This window comes from Lipotes vexillifer, unplaced genomic scaffold (genome assembly GCF_000442215.2).
Source record: "Lipotes vexillifer unplaced genomic scaffold, Lipotes_vexillifer_v1.1 scaffold252, whole genome shotgun sequence".
Lineage (NCBI taxonomy): Eukaryota > Metazoa > Chordata > Mammalia > Artiodactyla > Lipotidae > Lipotes > Lipotes vexillifer.
In genome coordinates this window covers 1,557,065-1,577,734 of record NW_006773367.1, presented here as the reverse complement: position 1 = coordinate 1,577,734, position 20,670 = coordinate 1,557,065, and the positions used below count along the sequence as shown (strand labels likewise).

General features: G+C 39.4%; 1 protein-coding gene across 2 annotated transcripts in view; it reads right to left on the bottom strand.

Annotated features, from left to right (window-relative positions):
• The window catches only part of AOPEP (aminopeptidase O (putative)), a 318,679-nt gene extending 304,718 nt beyond the window's left edge, over positions 1-13,961 (bottom strand). Inside the window, exons 1-2 of one of the 2 annotated variants that reach the window (XM_007448285.1) lie at positions 13,046-13,961; positions 422-588 (exon numbers count right to left, since the gene is read on the bottom strand). In XM_007448285.1, coding sequence (XP_007448347.1) covers positions 422-588; positions 13,046-13,821 — 943 coding nt within the window. In that variant the 5' untranslated portion in view covers positions 13,822-13,961. The remainder of the gene's footprint in view (positions 1-421; positions 589-13,045) is intronic. The other variant, XM_007448286.1, reaches the window with a different exon arrangement.
• Positions 13,962-20,670: the final 6,709 nt, after the last annotated feature.

Genomic DNA, 20,670 nt, shown 5'->3' with positions numbered 1-20,670 from the left:
CTCCAGTGGGCCAGCCAACAGGAGCACTATCGCTCAGAATAATGAATAACCCTGTACAGGCTTCATGACCAAACCACAGATAACTCTACTATAATGGTGTTTCCATGGCACACTCGCCTGCCCAGAAAGTCTTCAACCAAGAGCACCTACTTACAGCCCACAAACCATCAGCTGCAAGCAACTGCCTTAATAAACTAGGAATTGATAACTCTGGCATGAAGAGCCCCACATGCCATGCCTAGGCTCCCAAGTGCCTCTCCCCATCCCGGGCTGTTTTCTCTGACAGGATGTTTTATAGTATGTTCAGTCCAACCCAGCTAATAAAGGAGCTCTTTTAAAGTGGAGAAAAACACTGTGTATTGGGTTGCTGGGTCCAGCATGTGTGCAATACATAAAGAAGCACAGAACACATGTACAGTACCTTCCCGAAGCTGTGTTGGCTTGGCAGAATTTTCCCCACTCATTAAAACAACAAAAGATGCAGCTGCTCGAACTGTAGCCTGCCATGTTGACATGGCAACGGGTGGCTCCTGGCATGGAAAAAGGGCCCTGTTGTTTATGGGCGATCCCATAGTATAAACACATGGCCTGCAGAAGAAAGACAAAGAAACAAAGGGGGAGAATCTTTAAAATGAGTTGTCACTTTTCTCACCACCATGGTAGCGAAGGTTAAGTTGAGCTTTCAAAGAGAAAATATCTGAGACTTTGTAGTTGACTGGTTTCAGAGCATCTTGAACTGAAACTGCCAAGGGCTGTGTGAATAGCTGAGCGGTAATTTCTCCCAAATGAATTACTTAAACATGTAAAGAGAGTTTTCTGTTTGTTTGTTTTTTAAGGGGAAAAATATTTTTTTGATAAAGTTTTAAATACTAGTCTGCCAAGTTAAAGTTTACATTAACCTTGCCCCTCCCTTTAGGCCCTTAGGCCTTCGAAAGAAACAAGTTTTAGAGACATTCTTTAAAAATTTTGGAAAATATTCTGGAAAAGAAAATATGTTTAGCGATCACTGAGATATTAATACTTAGAACAAACAAGCCGATGGTCTCAAATCCAGTGCTGGCGGACAGATACCCCCAATCTTGGAAACCACCATCTCAAATGGAACCCTTGTGGGAATCCTTGTGTGGAGGCCAAGAACAGGGGTTGGCATATCAACAGGACTGTAGGTCACAACAACCAGGCTTGTGACGGGAAGGCCAAGTGAAGAGTTGTTACCAAAGCAAGTGTAGGAAACCAACAGCATGACATTAGGGCTCATTCTGCTACAGTTAAAAAACACAAACCCACACATACCAAGAACAGTCCCTTCCATGATTAAGTCACAGACAGAAATGGAAAAAAAATCTATGAGATCAAAGAAATCTATTCTTTTAACACCACAGAGGAGAAGGTACAGACTGACCCTCAGGAAGATGTCTTAGGAAAATGTTTCTACTTTTTGCTTTTTAGGAGTTATGGCAAATATGATATAGTTTTAATCAGCTTGATTTATAGAGTAAATAATAGAGCAGAGCACTACCTCTCTCGCATAAACTGGTTTTCCTTTTTAGTTAACATTGTTATGACTGAACATTTATTGCGTTCTTACAATAAGCAAGAACACACAGAATGATGGCCCCACTCCATCAGTCAGGGTCCAGGAAGGAAAAAAGAAACCAGTCTAGGACTTAATAAACAGAGGTAATTTAATATAGGGAATTGGTCATACAAGTAATAGAAGTGCTAAGAAGCCAAACAGGGGAGAGCGAGGCAACTAAGAGACTAGCCACAGTGGTGAGGAGCTGTGACTCCACAGGTTGGAGGAGCTACTGTTACTGGGTGTTACAGGGTCATTTGACAGAAGCCAGAGTCACAGTGGGGAATGTCCAATGGGTGCTGGGACCAGGGAGACTCAGTCATTGATGGAGATGCCAAAAGCAGCAGAAAGAGAGGAGGAAATACCTTGTTTCTCGCCAACTCTCAAATGTTCCATCAATGCCCCGCATTGGCCAAACCTGACAGGAAGCCAGAAGACGAGGCAGCCTGAGAAATGAGTTCCTTGTCATTCAGAGAAGATTATAATAAGAGCAGAAAATGGACCTTAGAGCAAACAGGCAGTCTACCTCCTAGAAGTGTATATGCTGTGATAACTCATAGAATTGACATGAGGCAGGGAAAGAAGATTAGAAATTCAGAAGACTTTAGTCCTGGCTGGGTTACCAACTCATTAAATGGCTACGGAAGAGTCCCTTGACCTCTCTGAGTCATATGCAAAATGGGGATGGGGGGCAGGTATGTGACTTCTATTGTCTGTTCTGGTCCATAAACCTATGATTATGTCCCAGAAACACAGATACAAGAACACAGGCAAATTTTCATGGAAGGCCCAGAATCCCCCATCGGTTTCAGTGAGTGCTAAGCTCCCACCCTGGTCCCCTTGGATCCTTGGTTAATTGACTTAGCCTTAGTTAATGGCCCAACTTCAGGTTGTCTGAGAACCTAATGACGAAGTCGCCTAAAGCCACCTCCACCTAGGCGGGGCTGCTGGTTGTGTGCCTGGGGTGGGGGTGGGGGAATGCTTTAGCAGCTCAAGTTCTGAAAATTCCACCTGTTTTTTCCCAAAAGGCCCATCTTAGGGAAGGATCCCAAGACGAAACGTATGGTCAGTGGAAACGGAGTATATTGCCACTGGCCAAAATGGCAGGTATAACTCCTCTTCCTCTGACAATGGCAGCCATTGAGAATCAAGGCTTTCTTTCTCACTGAAGCAGAATGGACCCCACAATTTTGCTCAGCTCATGAGCTTTAGGAATCCACTTCCAATCTAAGCAGACTTGTGGAGATAAACCTATTTGTGACGTTCACAGGGAAGTGGGAGGCCCTTGCCTAGAGATCGCCTAAGACTTTCTCTGCCTCACGCACAGGGGAAGCTGACCCCATATCATGGCCCTAAGTCCTAGGGAACTTAGGCCAAGTCTGAAAGTATCTGTGCTCTCTTGCTTTTGCACGCAACACCTCATTTCCCTCGGGTGACTCTGGTGCTACAGGTCTTCCCTTCCCTGCACAGGGAGCAAATCCTCCCCAAAAGACTGGCTTGCCCAGATGTTTGCTCTCTTTCTCCCAATAAGCTTGTGTTGGAGGTCATGCTGGTATATTATTATGCATTCCACCTGTGCCCTTAGGTATGTGGTCCCCAAGGCTTCCTCCATCAGCCTCCATACCTCTTTTCAGAAGAAACAATCAGATTTGAGATGAGGTCATATGTGAGAAACACTGCAGAGGAGGAATCAGAAAGACATAGTGATTTGCTGAAGGAGAAAGGAACAGAAGGCCTCTCTGAGGTAACCAACTTCCAAGATGGACCCCAATGACCCCTGTCCCTGGTATTCACAACCCTGTGTAGTCCCCTCCCACATTGTATCAGGTTGGCCTGTGTGACTGATGGCTATGGCAGAAGTGATGTCACTTGTGAGATCAGATTATTTAAAAATCTGTGACTTTTGTTTCAGGGGTTTTCCTCTGTGTCTCATCACTTCCTCAGGACAGGGCAGGGGGTGCCATGTCATGAGGACACTCGGGCAGTCTATGGAGAAGCCCATGTGGTAGGAACGAAGGCCTCTGGCCCACAGTCAGTGAGGATCTGAGGCCTGTCAACAACCTTGCACGTGAGTTTGGAAGAGGATCTTCCAGCTCCAGCCAAGCCTTGAGATGTCTGTGGCCCCGGCAGACAGCTAACTGCTACGCTGTAAGAGATCCTGGGCCAGAATAACCCAGTTAAGCTGCTCCTGGATTTCTGACTCTCAGAAACTGTGTTTAACTTTTGTTCTTTTAAGCTGTTTAGTTTTGAGGTAATTTGTTATGCAGCAATAGATAACAGAATTTTCTCAGGTTTCTGCCTCAAGAGAGAAGATGGATCATGAAGCTATTAAACAAGAGAAGAAACTAAGGGTACCAAGCAGGTCACGGGAAGGGACAAGGGACAAGGAGAGGTCCTACCTGTTTAATTTGCATAGAAAGGGCTTTACACACCATATGGCAAAGGACACTTGTATGGACACAGAGACCTCAATTTCCTAACCCCAAAGAGTATAGTGTCCAACAATGGGACTGAGTGTCTGAAATTAGACCTAATTTAGAAATGATGATTTTATGAAGTAGTGAGTTATCGAGGCTGCAGGCAGATCTGAGTCTGGGTATCGTACGCAAATAGGGAGGTGGGGAGGGAATCCTTCCATTGACTGGATTTAAAAAAGCATGTTATCACCATCATTTCCTCCCCAGTTCTCTGATTATTTCCCCCTCTAAACAGCCTAGTTCTAGATATTTTGTTCTAGAGTTTTGTCCTGATCCCCTGTCATCCTCTTGAAGGCTCTTTTTGCATTGGCGCCTGAAGTCTCCCACCAAGGGGATTAGATGCGTGGCCAGACCCCAGGAAGCACTCACCTCCAATCCTCCCACTGTTCCCACAAGTCTCTTTCTCTCCCCTCTTTATATGGCTGGGGCATCCTTTCTGCCAAAGTCTATGTTTTCTTTCTAGCTTTCCACTTGGTCTCTAGAGCTATAACTCTGAAAGTATAGATCAATTCATCTGTCTAAAAGCCACACCCATAAATATACCCTTGTCTGATATGACTGAATCACTTTCTTATTGGAATGTTTTCAGAAATAGGAAAACAATCCTAGGCAAAATTTCTTGAAAATGTAGATTCCCTTCATGTTCCCAGTCTACTCCCTTCTTGGCCTTTTCTTCTTTCTCAGCTGCAGCTTCACTCCTCCCTCCTCAACACACTCAAACCGAGTGCCAGTGACTTCATAACCGATGGCTTTTTCAGCTTTCACAATCTGATATTCTTATGCATGTCACACGTCATGGTGCAAATGTCTAAAACAATCTAAAGTTAAGTAACTAAATTTTAACAGGGATGAAAGCTTTAACCCCTGGATAAAGGTCTAGTGGTGGAATTTTGGGCATCCGACAGAAAGTGGAGAACTGGTCGACATAAGGCCTTCATGGAGTTAAACCCTCCTGAAAATCATACTCTCTACGTGGTGACTCCTATCACACACACATTCCCCCCCCCTCCCTCCCCCCGCCCCTGTGTCCCAAGAGGGGAGGAAAATCTATGTGCATTTATAAACATGCTCTGCAGTTATCTGGATATGTAATCACCGAAAGAAATGCAGCTGTGTTTATTCAACATGCACAGCCTTACACCTCGGCCATGTTGCTAAAATGCTTACGGGATAGATGTTTAGGCGCCAGCCTGCCATTCTGATGTTTATAACTTCATTATTTCCCAACTGAACAATTTCTTCCAACATGAAAAGGAAAACTCTCTTTCACCAGGGCTCGTTCTACATGCCCTGGGATACCCACCCGCATAGAAGACCCCCCTGGAGAGCCCAGACTAACTGCACAGGAGTTGTGGGAATGGGAGGAGGCCACTGAAAATCAGAAAGCAAACAGGGTAAGATGGGGGTCACAGGCAGGCCCACGGCTTGTTGCCATTAAAGAACTTCTAAGTTGAGGAAGAACCTGTCAGAGTAACAATTACTTCAGCTTCTTGTTACATGTTTGTGTGCGTGCGGAGCAGTCAAATGAGGATAAGATACACTACGCTGCTATGGTCTGAATGTGTCCGTCCAAATTCATATGTGAAATCTTAATGCCCAAAGTGATGGTATTAGGAGGTGGGGTCTTTGGGAGGTGCTTAGGTCATAAGGGCACAACCCTCATGAATGAGATTAATGCCTTTATAAAAGGGGCCAGAAGGGGCCAGACCGAGCTTCCTAGCCCCTTCCACCATGTGAGGCCGCAGCCAGAAGTCTGCAGTCTGCAACACAAAAGAGGGCCTTAACCAGGACCTAACCATGCTGGCATCCTGATTTCCGACTTCTAGCCTCCGGAACTGTGAGAAGTAATTTTCTCTTGTTTATAAACCATTCGCTCTGCAGTATTTTGTTATGGCAGCTCAAATCGACTAAGACATCAACTAACTAACATGTTTGCTTGTCTTTTTAGGAGGAGCCATCTTTAAAGCCATCCTATAAAACTTGCAGGGAAGAGATTCAAACCATATATTTTCTTTATTTTCAGTTTACTATATGCATGTCTTTTTGCAGTCGGAGTGAAAGGGGGTTATTTTTAGTTTAAAACAATGTTTCAAGTTTCATCACTTTCCATAAAAATCACCCATTTTCAGAGACTCCATTATCACAGATCAACAACTGGGGAGAGGGCTGCTTCAACAGACTCAGGTAGGAGGTGATGAGCCTCCTGTTGCTGTGGGTGTGGCTTGATGGGATGTTTTCCCACACTGATCTGGTCACTGGAAGCCAGCGGACCACAGATGTGACAGCTCAGTGGGTCAGATTCTTTTATAAACTCCCCAGAGTTACAAAGTTTTCAGGCCTCCTCTAATTCCTTTCCATCTGTACTCCTTCCTGCACCCGATCTTTTTTATGGCTCCATGTTCTCATTAAACCTAAGTTACAATTCCATTGTAGGTAAGCAACCCTCTTGCTTTCTTGTTACACAAAAACCAAGAGCAGACTACTAAAACAGGAAGTGTCAACCACAACTCTCTCTCACCCCTACACACACACACACACACACACACACACACACACACATTCTCACACACACCCTTCTTTATTATCATTCTTCTTCATGGCACAGTCACCAAAACTGTGACTCACCAATCATAATAAACATATATGGCAAGTCCAAGGAGAATGCTGCTTTGACTTGGACAGATTTTGTGTATGGTCAAAATGGACTGGACTGAAAGTGGCTTTGAGTCAGAAAGTCACCTCTCCTTTAACAGAGGTGTTTTGGGTGCAAAATAAGCAATCTGTTTGTACAGGCAAAGATAGTACTTTTCATCTGGAAGTCCCTTGTGAGTATAGGATTTCATGTATGGAAAACGTTTGGAGGTCCTCTCACGGAATTTTCTCATTTTACACACGAGGAAATTAAGCTCCAGAGATGTAAAATGACTTATCTGAAGTCACACAGCTAGTTGGCAGCCCAGCTCTGAGTACTCAGTTCTCTTGGCTCTCACTTTTTAGATTCTTTTCAACACTCCATGCTTTTGGTTATAGGTCATTTTGATTTGTTATTTTCTGTTGATGTTTGGTGATTCATGGTTTTTTTTGTTGTTGTTTGGTTGGTCATTTTTGTTACTTGTTTAAATTAAGACAGTCCATCATTGCCTTTCCTCCCAAGACTCAACTGGGATTCTGAGAAATAGAGATCCATCTACACAGTGCAGCAAGGGGATGAGGAAGCTGAAAAAGAACACTTCCAAACATTTTCATGTTTGGGATTATCAATTCCTCCTTTGCAGTTATACAATGATATTATAGAATTAATGGGTATTTCCCCTTCAGTTCTCATGAATTTTACATTGGTTTCTTGATGCAAGTTGGGGGGAAAAAAGGTATTAATTACAGAAATGTTCATTTTAGACCTGAAATCTCTTCTAAAATATCTTCTGCTCATTCTTTTAATTTTAAAACTTAATAGTAAGATCCAAAACAATGAAACTATTTTCGTGTTTGTGTGTGTGTGTGTGTGGTGGGGGGACATGTTTTAACATCTGGTTTCGATATCAAACTAAAAATACTCCAAAGGTCTACATCGTCCTTGGTCCAACAGCTGAACAATAAATATAATTTTAAAAAATCGTTCCCTCCTTAGTATTTTGCCAACATCATTCTGGCTTTGTCTAAAACAAAGAAACATCATACTGATCTAGGAAATTTTAAATTTTAATATCACTTTAAGTTATAATGTATTTTCCTAGTCAGCTATCTTTAACAATGACCCAAATAATTATAGTTTTTAAAATAAATTTCCTATGTTTAACTGAATTTCCCCTCCATTCAACTCATGTTCAGCGATGTCATCAGCTTAAGCAAGATCTCCTAGACCACTTGGCTGGTTCCACAACTATTATAATGATCCAAAGGGAAAAAGGAATGGGTTACCAGAAAAAAATGCTTTGGTTTTAAATAACATTTTATTCACTGGAATGGAAAAAAGGCAGGAAAATGCAGAAAGTACATAAACTTTGAATAAAGATTTCCATTTTTTTAAAGATTTTTTTTCTTAAGTATGTTGAGGCTCTAGAATCAAAAAGATATTAAGGCCTCTTCCTGTCTAGCTTAGCAAGAACACCATTACACATTCTTGACTGTTCCAGGTCTCATCAAAATATTTTAAAAGGGCACAGGTACTCACACACCACACAAAAGTAAACATTTTTTCCAAGAAGCATGTATCATATTGTTAAGTATGCGGTATTTCATCAGTCATTTTTAAAGGTCACCTAAAATCCAGTATCTGAATGATGGAGGCAAGAAAGAGCACTTAGGTTCAAGAGAAGCCAGAACCCCACAATGGCTAAAACAAAGTAAGAAAATGTAGGGGTTTTTTGTTTGTTTGTTTGTTTTGCTGTACGCGGGCCTCTCACTGTTGTGGCCTCTCCCGTTGCGGAGCACAGGCTCCGGACGCGCAGGCTCAGCGGCCATGGCTCACGGGCCCAGCCGCTCCGCGGCATGTGGGATCTTCCCAGACCGGGGCACGAATCCGTGTCCCCTGCATCGGCAGGCGGACTCTCAACCACTGCGCCACCAGGGAAGCCCAGAAAATGTAAAAACAAAGTAAGAAAATGTAGTTTTTATATTTCCAGCTATTTCATTTTAGAACTAGAATTAACAATGAGGAAGAAGAAATGATTAACAATGATTGAAAGAAATACTCTTTTACAGCTGCAAATACATTTTCAGTTCTTGTCCAGAGAACACTGCTACTTGGTAAAAATGGGATGAGAGCTCTTATGAAAGAGGAATTTCAGGATGGAAAGATGATTTTTTTTTCAAATTTGAAGTTTATTCTTTAATGAGTTTTTTATTTTATCAGTTTTAGATTTATTTTTAAAAGTACAAAGAACAAGCACAGTCCCCATATATCCCATACCCAGTTTGCCCTACAACTTACATTAGTATATTTGTCACAGTTGACACATTATTATTAACTAAAGTCCAGACATTAACTAAACTACTCAGATTTCATTAGTTTTTCTCTAAAGTCCCTTTTCTATACCAGGTTACTACATTAATTTTAATCATCATCCTTAGGCTTCTCTTGACTGTGACAGTTTCTGAAGACTTTATTTATGTTGGCCTTGAGAGTTTTGAGGAGTACTGGTCAGGTGTTTTGTTGAAAGTCTGATTTATCTCATGTTTTTCTCTTCGTTAGACGGGGGTTATGGGTTTCGGGGAAGAAGGTCACAAAGATGCCATTTGCATCACACCACGTACCAAGGGTGCATACTATCAATGTGACTCATCACTGTTGATGTTAACTTTGATCTCCTTGCCGAGGTCACGTTTGTCAGATTTCTCCAATGGAAATTTACTTTTTCGCCCTTTCCATACCGTCGTCTTTGGAAGGAAGCTCACGCTTGAGGAGTGTGAATATGAACAGCTCACATTTAAGGAGTGAGGAGTTACGCTCTACCACGTTAAGGGCAGAGTATCTATATAACTTGGACTTCTTTTGCACCATGGATTTGGCCATTCTCCTCCATTTGTTTATTTAAGTCAATCACTGTTTTATATTAGTATGGACTCATGGATATTTATTTTATACTTTGGGTTATCATCCAAAACTATTTTTTGTTTTGTTACTTTTTTTTTTAGCATCTTTATTGGAGTATAATTGCTTTACAATGGTGTGTTACTTTCTGCTTTATTAAAACTATTTTATTTTGTTGCTCAGTCTGAGTCATTAGGAGTTCTTTCAGATGGCTCCTTGGACTTTGACAGACACACGTAATTCCAGGTTCTTGCTGCTGCTGTTTGAGCATTTCCTTATTTTCTGGCACTATAGATGCTCCAGCTTCATCTTGCATGTGGCCTGCCCCAGTCCCAGCCGTTTCTCCAAGAAGCCCTGGTTCCTTTACTGGAGAATATATTAGAAGCCAAGATCCAGGTGCTAGGGTACACTCACTGCTTCTAAACCCACTCAGCTGACAAACAAGGAAATATATGTGTGTATGCTATCACTTGCAAACAACCATATCTATAATTATTTCTATATGCAACCATCTGTATCTATAGTATGCTAAACATGAGTTCATAGTGATGTCTCCAATTCTAATCCATTTCCACATGGATCATTCTAGCCTCCTCCCCTTGCTCATCTGTAATCTCCCACTTCAGCAGTGAGAAACCTGGCTCCCATCATCTGCATCCATTTACTAAATTGCTCAATTCCAGGATACATGTACAGTGGTGCCAGGATTGTTAACCTGTACCCCCATGGGAAACAACTCTATCAACTACAGTACAGTATTTATGTACAGTTCCTTTTGCCTTTAGCCTTACAGATTCAACTCATTTCCAAAGTTACTTAGGTCAGTATCTTTTTCCTCTACTCCCTTCAGGGAGGTTGTTTCATACATTTTTAATATAGCTAGATTGTTCTGTCACATTTTACATTTCATCCCAGGATCCTCTGACCTCTTAAGTGATTATCTATTTACATATTATCAAACAAAATAACAAGTTTTATTCTCAACAAAGGGTAGGATGAGAGTGGGAAGGGGAGACACCACTGATGGAACTTGAAAGGAAAAGTACCAGTTTAGAGCTTTTCTTAAGTTTCTGTCTAGTATCTGCTTAAAAATAGAAGTTTATTGAAAGCTAATATAATTTGTTTTTTTAAATGTATTGAAATCTTTGCATACAATAAAGGACATGGTAAAAATCAAAAGTAAGAAACATAGCTCCCTTTCACAATTAACACATGGATTTTTGTAGGAGCATTCAGTAACTTTATTCAATTTTCCTACTTGTAAAATGGGAATAAAAAGTTTCTCATCCAGACTAAGAATTTATAGTAGGCACATGGATAGTATTCTGCCATTCAAGGATAAAAATGCAACCACTACTTTAGTTTAATAAACGTAGACTCTATGCCCTGAAGAAAGTAAGCTCTACCCAGTTATATTTTTCACACAATTGTGAAATTTTACATTTTCACACAATTATATTCATAAAGCATTGTAACCCTGATGATTACTATTTGCTCATATCACTAAGCAATTATTTCTCTCTAGTAACCTGGGATCCTTGGGCATTTTAAGTCCTTACAGTATCCAAACAGTTACCAGTATATACCTAGATTTATTCTTAAGCATGTGGGAAAATTTATAGAGATTTTGTGGCCATTCGTGGAAGATTATCTTGACTGTAATAAAATTCCCCCAAAAAAAAGGAAAAAAAAAAGGAGAAAAAAAATCTTTGAGGATGAAAAAAAAAATTTTATCCCTGTAAGACTGCATAAATGCCATTTATTTACTAACATATAATCACAAACTTCCAAAAATACAGCTTAAACTCCTGCTGTGATCATGTGTTTTACTGAATTTTCAGAAAAGGAGACATCAAGAGTAAATTCAAGTCAACCTTTCAGGAGCAAAATGTGCCCACGGACCTTCTGAGTTTCTTTAAGGAAACAAGCATTTATCAATAACTCATTCCTACTCAACATTTTACATGCAGTGTAATTCACAAGTCTAATCTCTTTCTTTGTAGTTAGCACTGAGAAGAAAGCCATGTTTGAGGCCATTACTGAGAATTTCTTCTAAATACTGTTGATAGTTTCTTCTTTCCCATTATTCTAATTCAAAAATGAAATATCTGAGAGTAGAATATCTAGAATTTCCTAGTTAAATATTCAGAGACAGTATATTGTCAAATCTTACTGAAAAGCCCAACTTCAATAATTTCAAAAAAATTTGAAGATACAGTAGGAACACCTATTTCTTTCCCTCACAGACTCCCAAGAAGATCAAATAAGTTATTCTATAGATAAGTCACTATGCTTTTGTACTGATGTAAATTTGCACCACCCCTGCCCTATCCCAAAGGCTGCCTCAGACTCCAGCAGAAATGACAGGAAGCAAACTCATTCTGAGCAGGGAGGGAGACCAGAGCAGGAGGTAAGATTAGAGGCAAGGAACAGGATAATGAGAGCTCAAAGTCAAAGTGGTGCTTTAAAATATATAATCTAAAAGGTTTTTTGGGGGGTGAGTTGGGGGAGAGACGTAAGCAATTTACCGAGACCACTGCCTCCATTAAGGGAGTCCAATGCTATAAAAGAAGGAGCTGAAAACAAGCTCACAGAGATGAACACTCCTCCAACCAAGATCTGCTATAATTATTGTATTGCTTTGCAGTACATTAGCACAAAGAAATAGGTAGAATAATGAGGAATCAATAAAGTTTGATTTGAAAATTCTCAAATTCTAAAAGCCCTGAACAACTGTTAGAGGACAGGCAAGAAGAAAAGAACAAATGACTGCCTAAATACCCACCCTCTGAACATCGATGCCTCATCAATTCCTTCTCCCCACACAAAAAATCAGCAGTCTCCTTGGTGTCAGATACCCAGAATCATGGTCAAAGAGGCAAGTGTGGACTCAGCAGGACTGACTGTCACCCTCAGAACCAGATCTTTCCAGTGTTTGAGGGTTCATATTACATAATAACTGACCAAGTCCAGGGAGGCATTGCTGCCAAGAGACAGGTACAGTAAGAAAGCCACAAAGCAGAGCTGGTTTTATTTGGAAGCACTTTGCCAGGCTTCACACCAACCCAACTTGGCAGCCATGTAATCCCTCAGGGGGAATATGAAGGAACTTTGACAAAGTATTTTCTCAAAGATACATATCGTTTCCATCTACAGTACTGGAAGTTGCCAGCAGAGATCTCAACAGAGAGCTAGGCTCGGCATTTAACCATTAAACCTGACTTTCAGTCTCCTAACTCAGAAATACAGGGGCTTAATAAAGTAATCTTTTCATCCTGACTTAAGGGAAGTAATCCTATTAAGAGTTCAGCATGCCTGGGAATTTACCTGCTTCACTGTGGGTCAAAGGATTTAAGGTTAGATGGGTAATGCCACAATAAAGAGGAGTGTCTTTACATAGACTCACCTCCCGGGTGTGTAAGATTAATGGGCAGGGGACTGCAGAGTGCCCAGATAACCTACCTGCCACTCTGGTCTGAGGTCCACGTAACTGATCGCCCCTGGGGTTTGGTTGTGTACCGTATCCTTATGGCATGAGGAAAGTCAGTAGCTGTCTGAACCCCTGTCTTCCTGATCTGTAAGCTCCAAGTGTCAATGTCAAACAGGAGTTCCCCACAACCAGGAGCCTGGCTGCAGCGAGCATAATAGTCTAACTGCTCGCTCCAACGATCTGCAGGCAGAGCCACGAGTTCACGTACAATCTGATTCCTGAGCTTGGGAGACCTTGTAAATTTTTCAATACCTGGCACAGCAGCAACATCCACCTCCTCAACCTTTAACACAGATAAATCACAGCAGTCCAACACTAGCAAAAAATCCTCACTCCCATGATTCCCTGTGTCACAGCAGTACTTTGAGCTAGAAATCCCAGAAGCCTGTTCCTGGTTGTCGTGGTTACCATCTTTACCAGACGTATCTTTTTCACCTTTACCACAGATTACAAAATCATTATATCCCATTTTAGATGAGACGGTCCTTGTATTTGTTACAGGAATACGGCAGGGTTCAGGCGTCCTAAATTTGCAGGCTTCGTTTGACTCTGATGGGTAGGTTTCCTCGGTGGAACTACTCTGTTTCTTGAATTTATTTCCAGACTCGAAGAAAAGCACTATGGTGCCCTCAATGATTTGACTTTCGAAATCCACATCTAAATCCAGTACATAGTGCTTCACAAGTATGTGGCTGGTGTTGGCCATGAGAGGCAGGTCATCTCGGGAAGGATCCAGCTTTATGTCCATGGTATAGGTGTTGTTCGAGAACTTTGTTAAAATCTCAGAAGGGGCTTCCTGTCAGTCCCAATCTTCCAGAGTCATAAATGGCTGCTTACCAAAAAACACCCGATGTCACAAATTAGGGTTCCACAACTTTCAGTCCCCTGGTAAAGAAGAAAAACACAATCACACAAAATTCCAAACAAGACCCTTTGCTCCTGCAACTGCTGCTTCTGCAAGTTGACTACCTCCTTAAATAATTCCCCAATGTAGTAGAAGCTCATGGTTAGAAGGCAGACTAATCTTTTTGACTGACATCAAAGAAAATTACATTATGGGTTTCTAAAAATATTTCAATTATCAATGGAATGAAAGGGGCCTCCACAAAACCAGAAGAAAGAATCATGTTCCTAACTAGAACAGTCCTTGTTTCGGAAAAGAGCAATTGTTAGGCAAAAGTGTAACATCACTGTACCTCTTGTTTTAAAAGATATTAAATGTATCGTTTCTAATTTTGTGCACCAAAAGAAAAGGGATTGTTTCTCTACTGTGATTCTAAGTAACAAATGTGAACGAAGGCTAAATGGTCTCATATGTTTTATTCTTTGAGAGTAATCATTTAATACATACAATGTAACTCCAGGGATTATTGTACTTTTCACATTAGGACTGCTCTCATATCAGCACTTCCAGTAAATTACAGGAAAATGAGCCAATTTACCAAGAGTGCATTCTAAGTATTCCTTTGAGATTGTTCATGGAGATTTTTCAAATTTATAGTTAAATACTCAAGGTATATCATTACATCTTAATAGCTGAAAGCCCATTAACATTCTGGATAATAGCCTTCTTGTGGCAAACGAAAAGGTCTTCTCATCTGAAAAAAAAAAAAAAAAGGTATGCAAATGCCTATAAAAGGAAGGAGAGAAATTAAAACGTGGAAACAGATGTTGTAATAAAATGCTCAAGTTCTTCATAAAAGTTCTGATCAAAATGTAGTCCCATTTTATAACAGCAATCCAGCTAAAAGAAAAATTATTTGAAATTATTTCAGTCCCTGTTGTGTACCTAATTTCTTTCAGCATATTCCTTTTTAACCAAAAGTGGAAAAAAAAAATGGCAGGGAAAAAGAAACAAAAACTCTGACAGAGTAGATTTATTTAAAATCACTTTTGTATTTCTAAATATCAAGAGGTATTCTTTTATCAACAGCAAAACAACATTACTTGTTTGACTTTTCAGGTAAAATTGAGCCCTCCCTTTTTATTGTTTAACTCCTCCTCACTTCCCTTCTAACTTTTTCAGCCCATCTCCTAGACTCTTATTTCCTTTCCTTCTAGAATCTCATTCCAACAATCAAAACTATTGAACTTTCATTTTCTACCTCTCCACAGGCTATTTCCTCATCAAAATCTCACCTATCCTTAAAAGAAGCTGGCTTCCTGCAGCCTTGTACAATCTGGTTTCAGGCTATTTTTTCCAGTCATGGAGACCACACTCCCTTTGAATCCTTGTCCTCTAGTCAAAGGGCCTGCTCAGCACACTGCTTCCTAAAGATGACCTGACATCTTGCCTCCATGCTTTTTGGAGGCAAGTAGTGTGCCACACCTGGAGTGCTCCTGGCTCCCACCTCCCATATCCACCTGCCAAATTCTCTTCTCCCTCCACACAGTTCAAGTCCAATTGCCTCCTTTCCTGCTCCCTACTCTCCCTCCCCCATCCCCACCAAACTGTATGTGGTAATACACACTTTGACTTTAAGAATGATAGGAATTGAGAGAAATCAGGGATGTAAAAGAATAGCCTGAGATTACTTTAAGGAGAAGCTGGCACTCACTTTAATCCTAGAAAAGTCAATGGGCAAAGGGAATAAGCCAGGGTATTTTCTTTTCTGCATGAGAACAATTGAACTTGTCACATAATGAATAATAAACTACAATAAAGCTACTGGCTATATCTATGTAATTGGAAACAATGGATGTTAAAACTTCATCCTGCTGGTGTTTGGAGCTGCTGTAATGCATCATTTTGTTGACTGGGCTATTAAAAAATTTTTTTAATAAAAAAAAACTGAATACACACATGAGGAAAAGCCTGAATCAATTAAGACAAGGGTTAACTTTGTGGCTGTCTAAACTATCAAATTTGAAAAAGAATACTTTAGTATTTCTAATAATATAGATAAAACCATTTATTGTCTAACCCTAATAGATTCCTTCATTTACTTGTGAAAGTTAATATAATTTAATAAAATATATTCTATACAGTAGTTTTCATCACTTCTGTCCCTGGTGGCTGTCCCTAGGCTGCCTTAGAGCCCTGCCCATCCAAGACTGTTAATGTCACTTTGTTTGTCAACCTAACTGGAAATCCTTTTGTCCTCTTCAGTAGATTTTTTTTTTTTTAAATTGAAGTCTAGTTGATGAACAATATTATATAAGCTACAGGTATACAATTCAGTGATTCACAACTTTTAAAGGTTACACTCCATTTATAGTTATTATAAAATATTGGCTATATTCCCTGTGTTGTACAGTATATCATTATAGCTTATTTTATACATAATTGTTCATACCTCTTAATCCCCTACCCTTATGTTGCCCCTCCTCCTTCCTTCTCCCTACTGATAATCACTAATTTGTTCTCTATATCTGTGAGCCTGCTTCTTTTTTGTTATATTCACTCATTTGTAGAATTTTTCAGATTCTACATGTAAGTGATCTCATACAGTATTTGTCTTTCTCTGTCTGACTTATTTCACTTAGAATAATACCGTCGAAGTCCACCCACATTGTTACAAAAGGCAAGATTTTCGTTCCTTTCTATGGCTGCATAGTATTCCATTGTATATGTATACCACATCTTCTTTATCTGTTCATGGACATTTACGTGGCTTCTGTATCTTGGTAAGTGTAAGTAATGCTGCTAAGAACGCTGGGGTGCATGAATCTTTTCCAATTAGCATTGTTGTTGTTGTTGTTTGAATATATACCCAGGAGTGGAATTGCTGGGTCATATGGTAGTTTTATTTTCAGTTTTTTGAGAAACTTACATACTGTTTTCCACAGTGGCTGCAACAATTTACATTCCCACAACAGTGTACAAGGGTTTCCTTTTCTTCACATCCCCTCCATCATTTGTTATTTGTGTTCTTTTTGATGACAGCCATTCTGACAGGTGTGAGGTGATATCTCATTGTGGTTTTGATTTGCATTTCCCTGACGATGAGTGATGTTGAGCATCTTTTCATGTGCCTGTTGGCCATCTGCATTTCTTCTTTGGATAAATGTCTATTCAGGTCTTCTCTGCCCATTTTCTAATCAGGTTGTTTGTTTGGTTTTGTTGTTGCTGCTGTTGTTGGTTTTTTGATTTGGGTTTTTTTTTTTTTTTTTGATGTTGAACTGTATGAGCTGTTTATATTTTTTGGACATTAACCCCTTATCAGTCACATCATTTGCAAATATTTTCTCCCATTTAGTAGGTTTAGTAGGTTGTCTTTTTTTGTATTTTTTCCTTTGCTGTACAGAAGCTTTTAAGTTTAATTAGGTCCCATTTATTTATTTGTGCTTTTGTTTCCTTTGTTTAGGAGATAGAGCCAAAAGAACATTGCTGTGATTTATGTCAGAGTGTTCTGCCTGTGTTTTCCTCTGGGAGTTTTATGGTTTGGGGTCTTACGTTTAGGTCCTTAAACCATTTTATTTTTGTGTACAGTGTTAGAGAATGTTCTGATTTCATTCTTTCACATGTAGCTGCCCAGTTTTCCCAGAACCACTTATTGAAGAGACTTTCTTTTCTCCCTTGTATATTCTTGCCTCTTTTGTTGCAGACTAGTGACTTTATTTCTGGGCATTCTATCCTGTTCCATTTGTCTATATTCTGTTTTTGTGCCAATACCATTCTGTTTTGATTACTGTAGTTTTGTAGTATAGTCTGATGTCAGAGAGTGTGATTCCTCCAGCTCTACTCTTCTTTCTCGAGATTGTTTTGGCTATTTGGGGTCTTTTGTGTTTCCATACAAATTAAAATTTTTTTTGTTCTAGGTCTGTGAAAAACACCATTGGTATTTTGATAGGGATTGCATTGAATCTGTAGATTGCCTTGGAAATTATGGTCATTTTAACAATATTGATTCTTCCAATCCAAGAACATGGTATAGCTTTCCATCTGTTTGTGTCATCTTCAATTTCTTTCATCAGCGTCTTATAGCTTTCAGAGTGCAGGTCTTCTGCCTCCTTCGGTAAGTTTATTCCTAGGTATTTTATTATTTTTGATGTTATGGTAAAGGGGATTGCTTCCTTAATTTCTCTTTCTGATAGTTGTTAGTGTATAGAAATGCAACAGATTTCTGTATATTAATTTTATATCCTGCAACTTTCCTGAATTACTAGATGAGTTGTAGTAGTTTTCTGGCATCTTTAGGATTTTCTACAAATAGTATCATGTCACCTGCAAATAGTGACAGTTTTACTTCTTCTTTTCCAATTTGGATTCTTTTTATTTCTTTTTCTTCTCTGATTGCTGGGGCTAGGGCTCCCAATAATATGGAAATGCTTTCAGCTTTTCACTGTTGAGTATGATGTTAGCTGTGGGTAGGTCCTATATGGTCTTTATTATGTTGAGATATGTTCCCTCTATGCCCACTTTCTGGAAAGTTTTTATCATAAATGGATGTTGAATTTTGTCAAAAGCTTTTCTGCATCTATCGAGATGATCATCTGGTTTGTATTCTTCAATTTGTTAATGTGGTGTATCACACTGATTGATTTGCAGATATAGAAAAATCCTTGCATCTCTGGGATAGATCCCACTTCATCACTGTGTATGATCCTTTTAATGTATTGTTGGATTCAGTCTGCAAATATTTTGTTGAGGATTTCTGCATCTAGGTTCATCAGTGATATTGGCCTGTAATTTTCTTTTTTTGTGATATCTTCATCTGGTATTAGGGTAATGCTGGTCCCACAGAATGCGTTTGGAAGTGTTCCTTCCTCCACAATATTCTGGAATATTCAGAGAAGGATAGGTATTATAACTCTTCTCTAAATGTTTGGTAGAATTCACCTGTGAAGCCATCTGGTCCTGGACTTTTGCTTGTTGGAATTTTTTAAATTACTGACTCGATTTCATTACTGGTAATTGGTCTGTTCATATTTTCTGTTTCTTCCAGTTTAATCTTGGAAGACTGTACATTTCTAAGAATTTGTCCATTTCTTCTAGGTAGTCCAGTTTTCACAGTAGAGTTGTTCACAGTAGTCTCTCATGATCCTTCATATTTCTGTGGTGTTGGTTGTAACTTCTTTTGCATTTCTGGTTTTATTAATCTGGGCCCTCTCCCTTTTTTTTTTGATGAGTCTAGCTAAAGGTTTATCAATTTTGTTTATCTTTTCAAAGAACCAGCTTTTAGTTTCATTGATCTTTTCTATTGTTTTAGTTTCTATTTCCTTTATTTCTGCTCTCATCTTCATGATTTCTTTCCTTCTACTATCTTTGGGTTTTGTCTATTCTTCTTTCTCTAGTTCCTTTAGGTATAGGGTTAGGGGCTTTGGGGCTTTTTTTTTTTCCTATAAGTTATGATAATGTTTTATTTTATTTCTTTTTTTCCCAGCTTCACTGTGATACAATTCACCTATATTTTATTTTTTTCCATTCTTTTTTTTTATTGAAGTATAATTGATTTACAATGTTGTGGTAATTTCTGCCATACAGCAAAGTGATCCAGTTATACATATATACACATCTTTATATTCTTTTCTATTATGGTGTATCATAGGATATTGAATATAGTTCTCTTGAACTATATTGAATATAGTGCTACACAGTAAGACCTTGTTCTTCATCCATTCTATATATAAGACCTTTCATCTGCTATAGGGTTAGGCTGTTTATTTGAGATTTTTCTTGTTTCCTGAGGTAAGCCTGTATCGCTATAAACTTCCCTTTTAGAACTGCTTTTGCTGCGTCCCATAGGTTTTGGATAGTCATGTATTCATTCTCATTTGTCTCCAGGTACTTTGTGATTTCCTCTTCGATTTCTTCAGTGAGCCACTGGTTGTTTAGTAGCATATATATAAAATTGCTTTAAGTTGCTGATCTGTTCATTTCAAATGCACTTTAACAACCCAACAGTTATACTCTCCTCCCCTCATGATTACTAATTTTGATATCATATTTTACATCTAATTGTTTTGTGTCTCCCTTAACTGCTTATTGTGGATATAGATTATTTTACTACTTTTGTCTTCTAACCTTCCTACCAGCTTTGTGCATGGATGATTTCATACCTTTATGTTTGCCTTTATTGATGAGCTTTTTCATTTTGTAATTTTACTTTTTTCTAGCTGTGGCCTTTTCTTTCTCACCTAGAGAAGTTCCTTTAACATTTGTTGTAAAGCTGGTTTGGTGGTGCTGAATCCTTTTAGATTCAGGTCCTGTAAATCTTTTGATCTCTCCATCAGATGAATGACAGCCTTGCTGTGTAGAGTATTCTTGGTTGTAGGTTTTTCCCTTTCATCACTTTAAATATACCATGCCACTCTCTTCTGGACTGCAGAGTTTCTGCTGAAAAGTCAGCTGATATCCTCACGGGAGTTCCCTTGTATGCTATTTGTTGCTTCTCCCTTGCTACTTTTAATATTCTCTTTATTTTTAATTTTTGTCATTTTAATGACTATGTGTCTTGGTGTGTTCCCCTTTGGGTTAATCCTGTAGGGGACTCTCTGCACTTCCTGGACTTGGATAACTGTTTCCTTTCTCAGGTTAGGGAAGTCTTCAGCTATTATGTCTTCAAATATGTTCTCAGCCTCTTTCTCTCTCTCTTTTCCTTCTGATACCTCTATAATGCAAATATTAGTGCACTTGATGTTGTCCCAGAGGTCT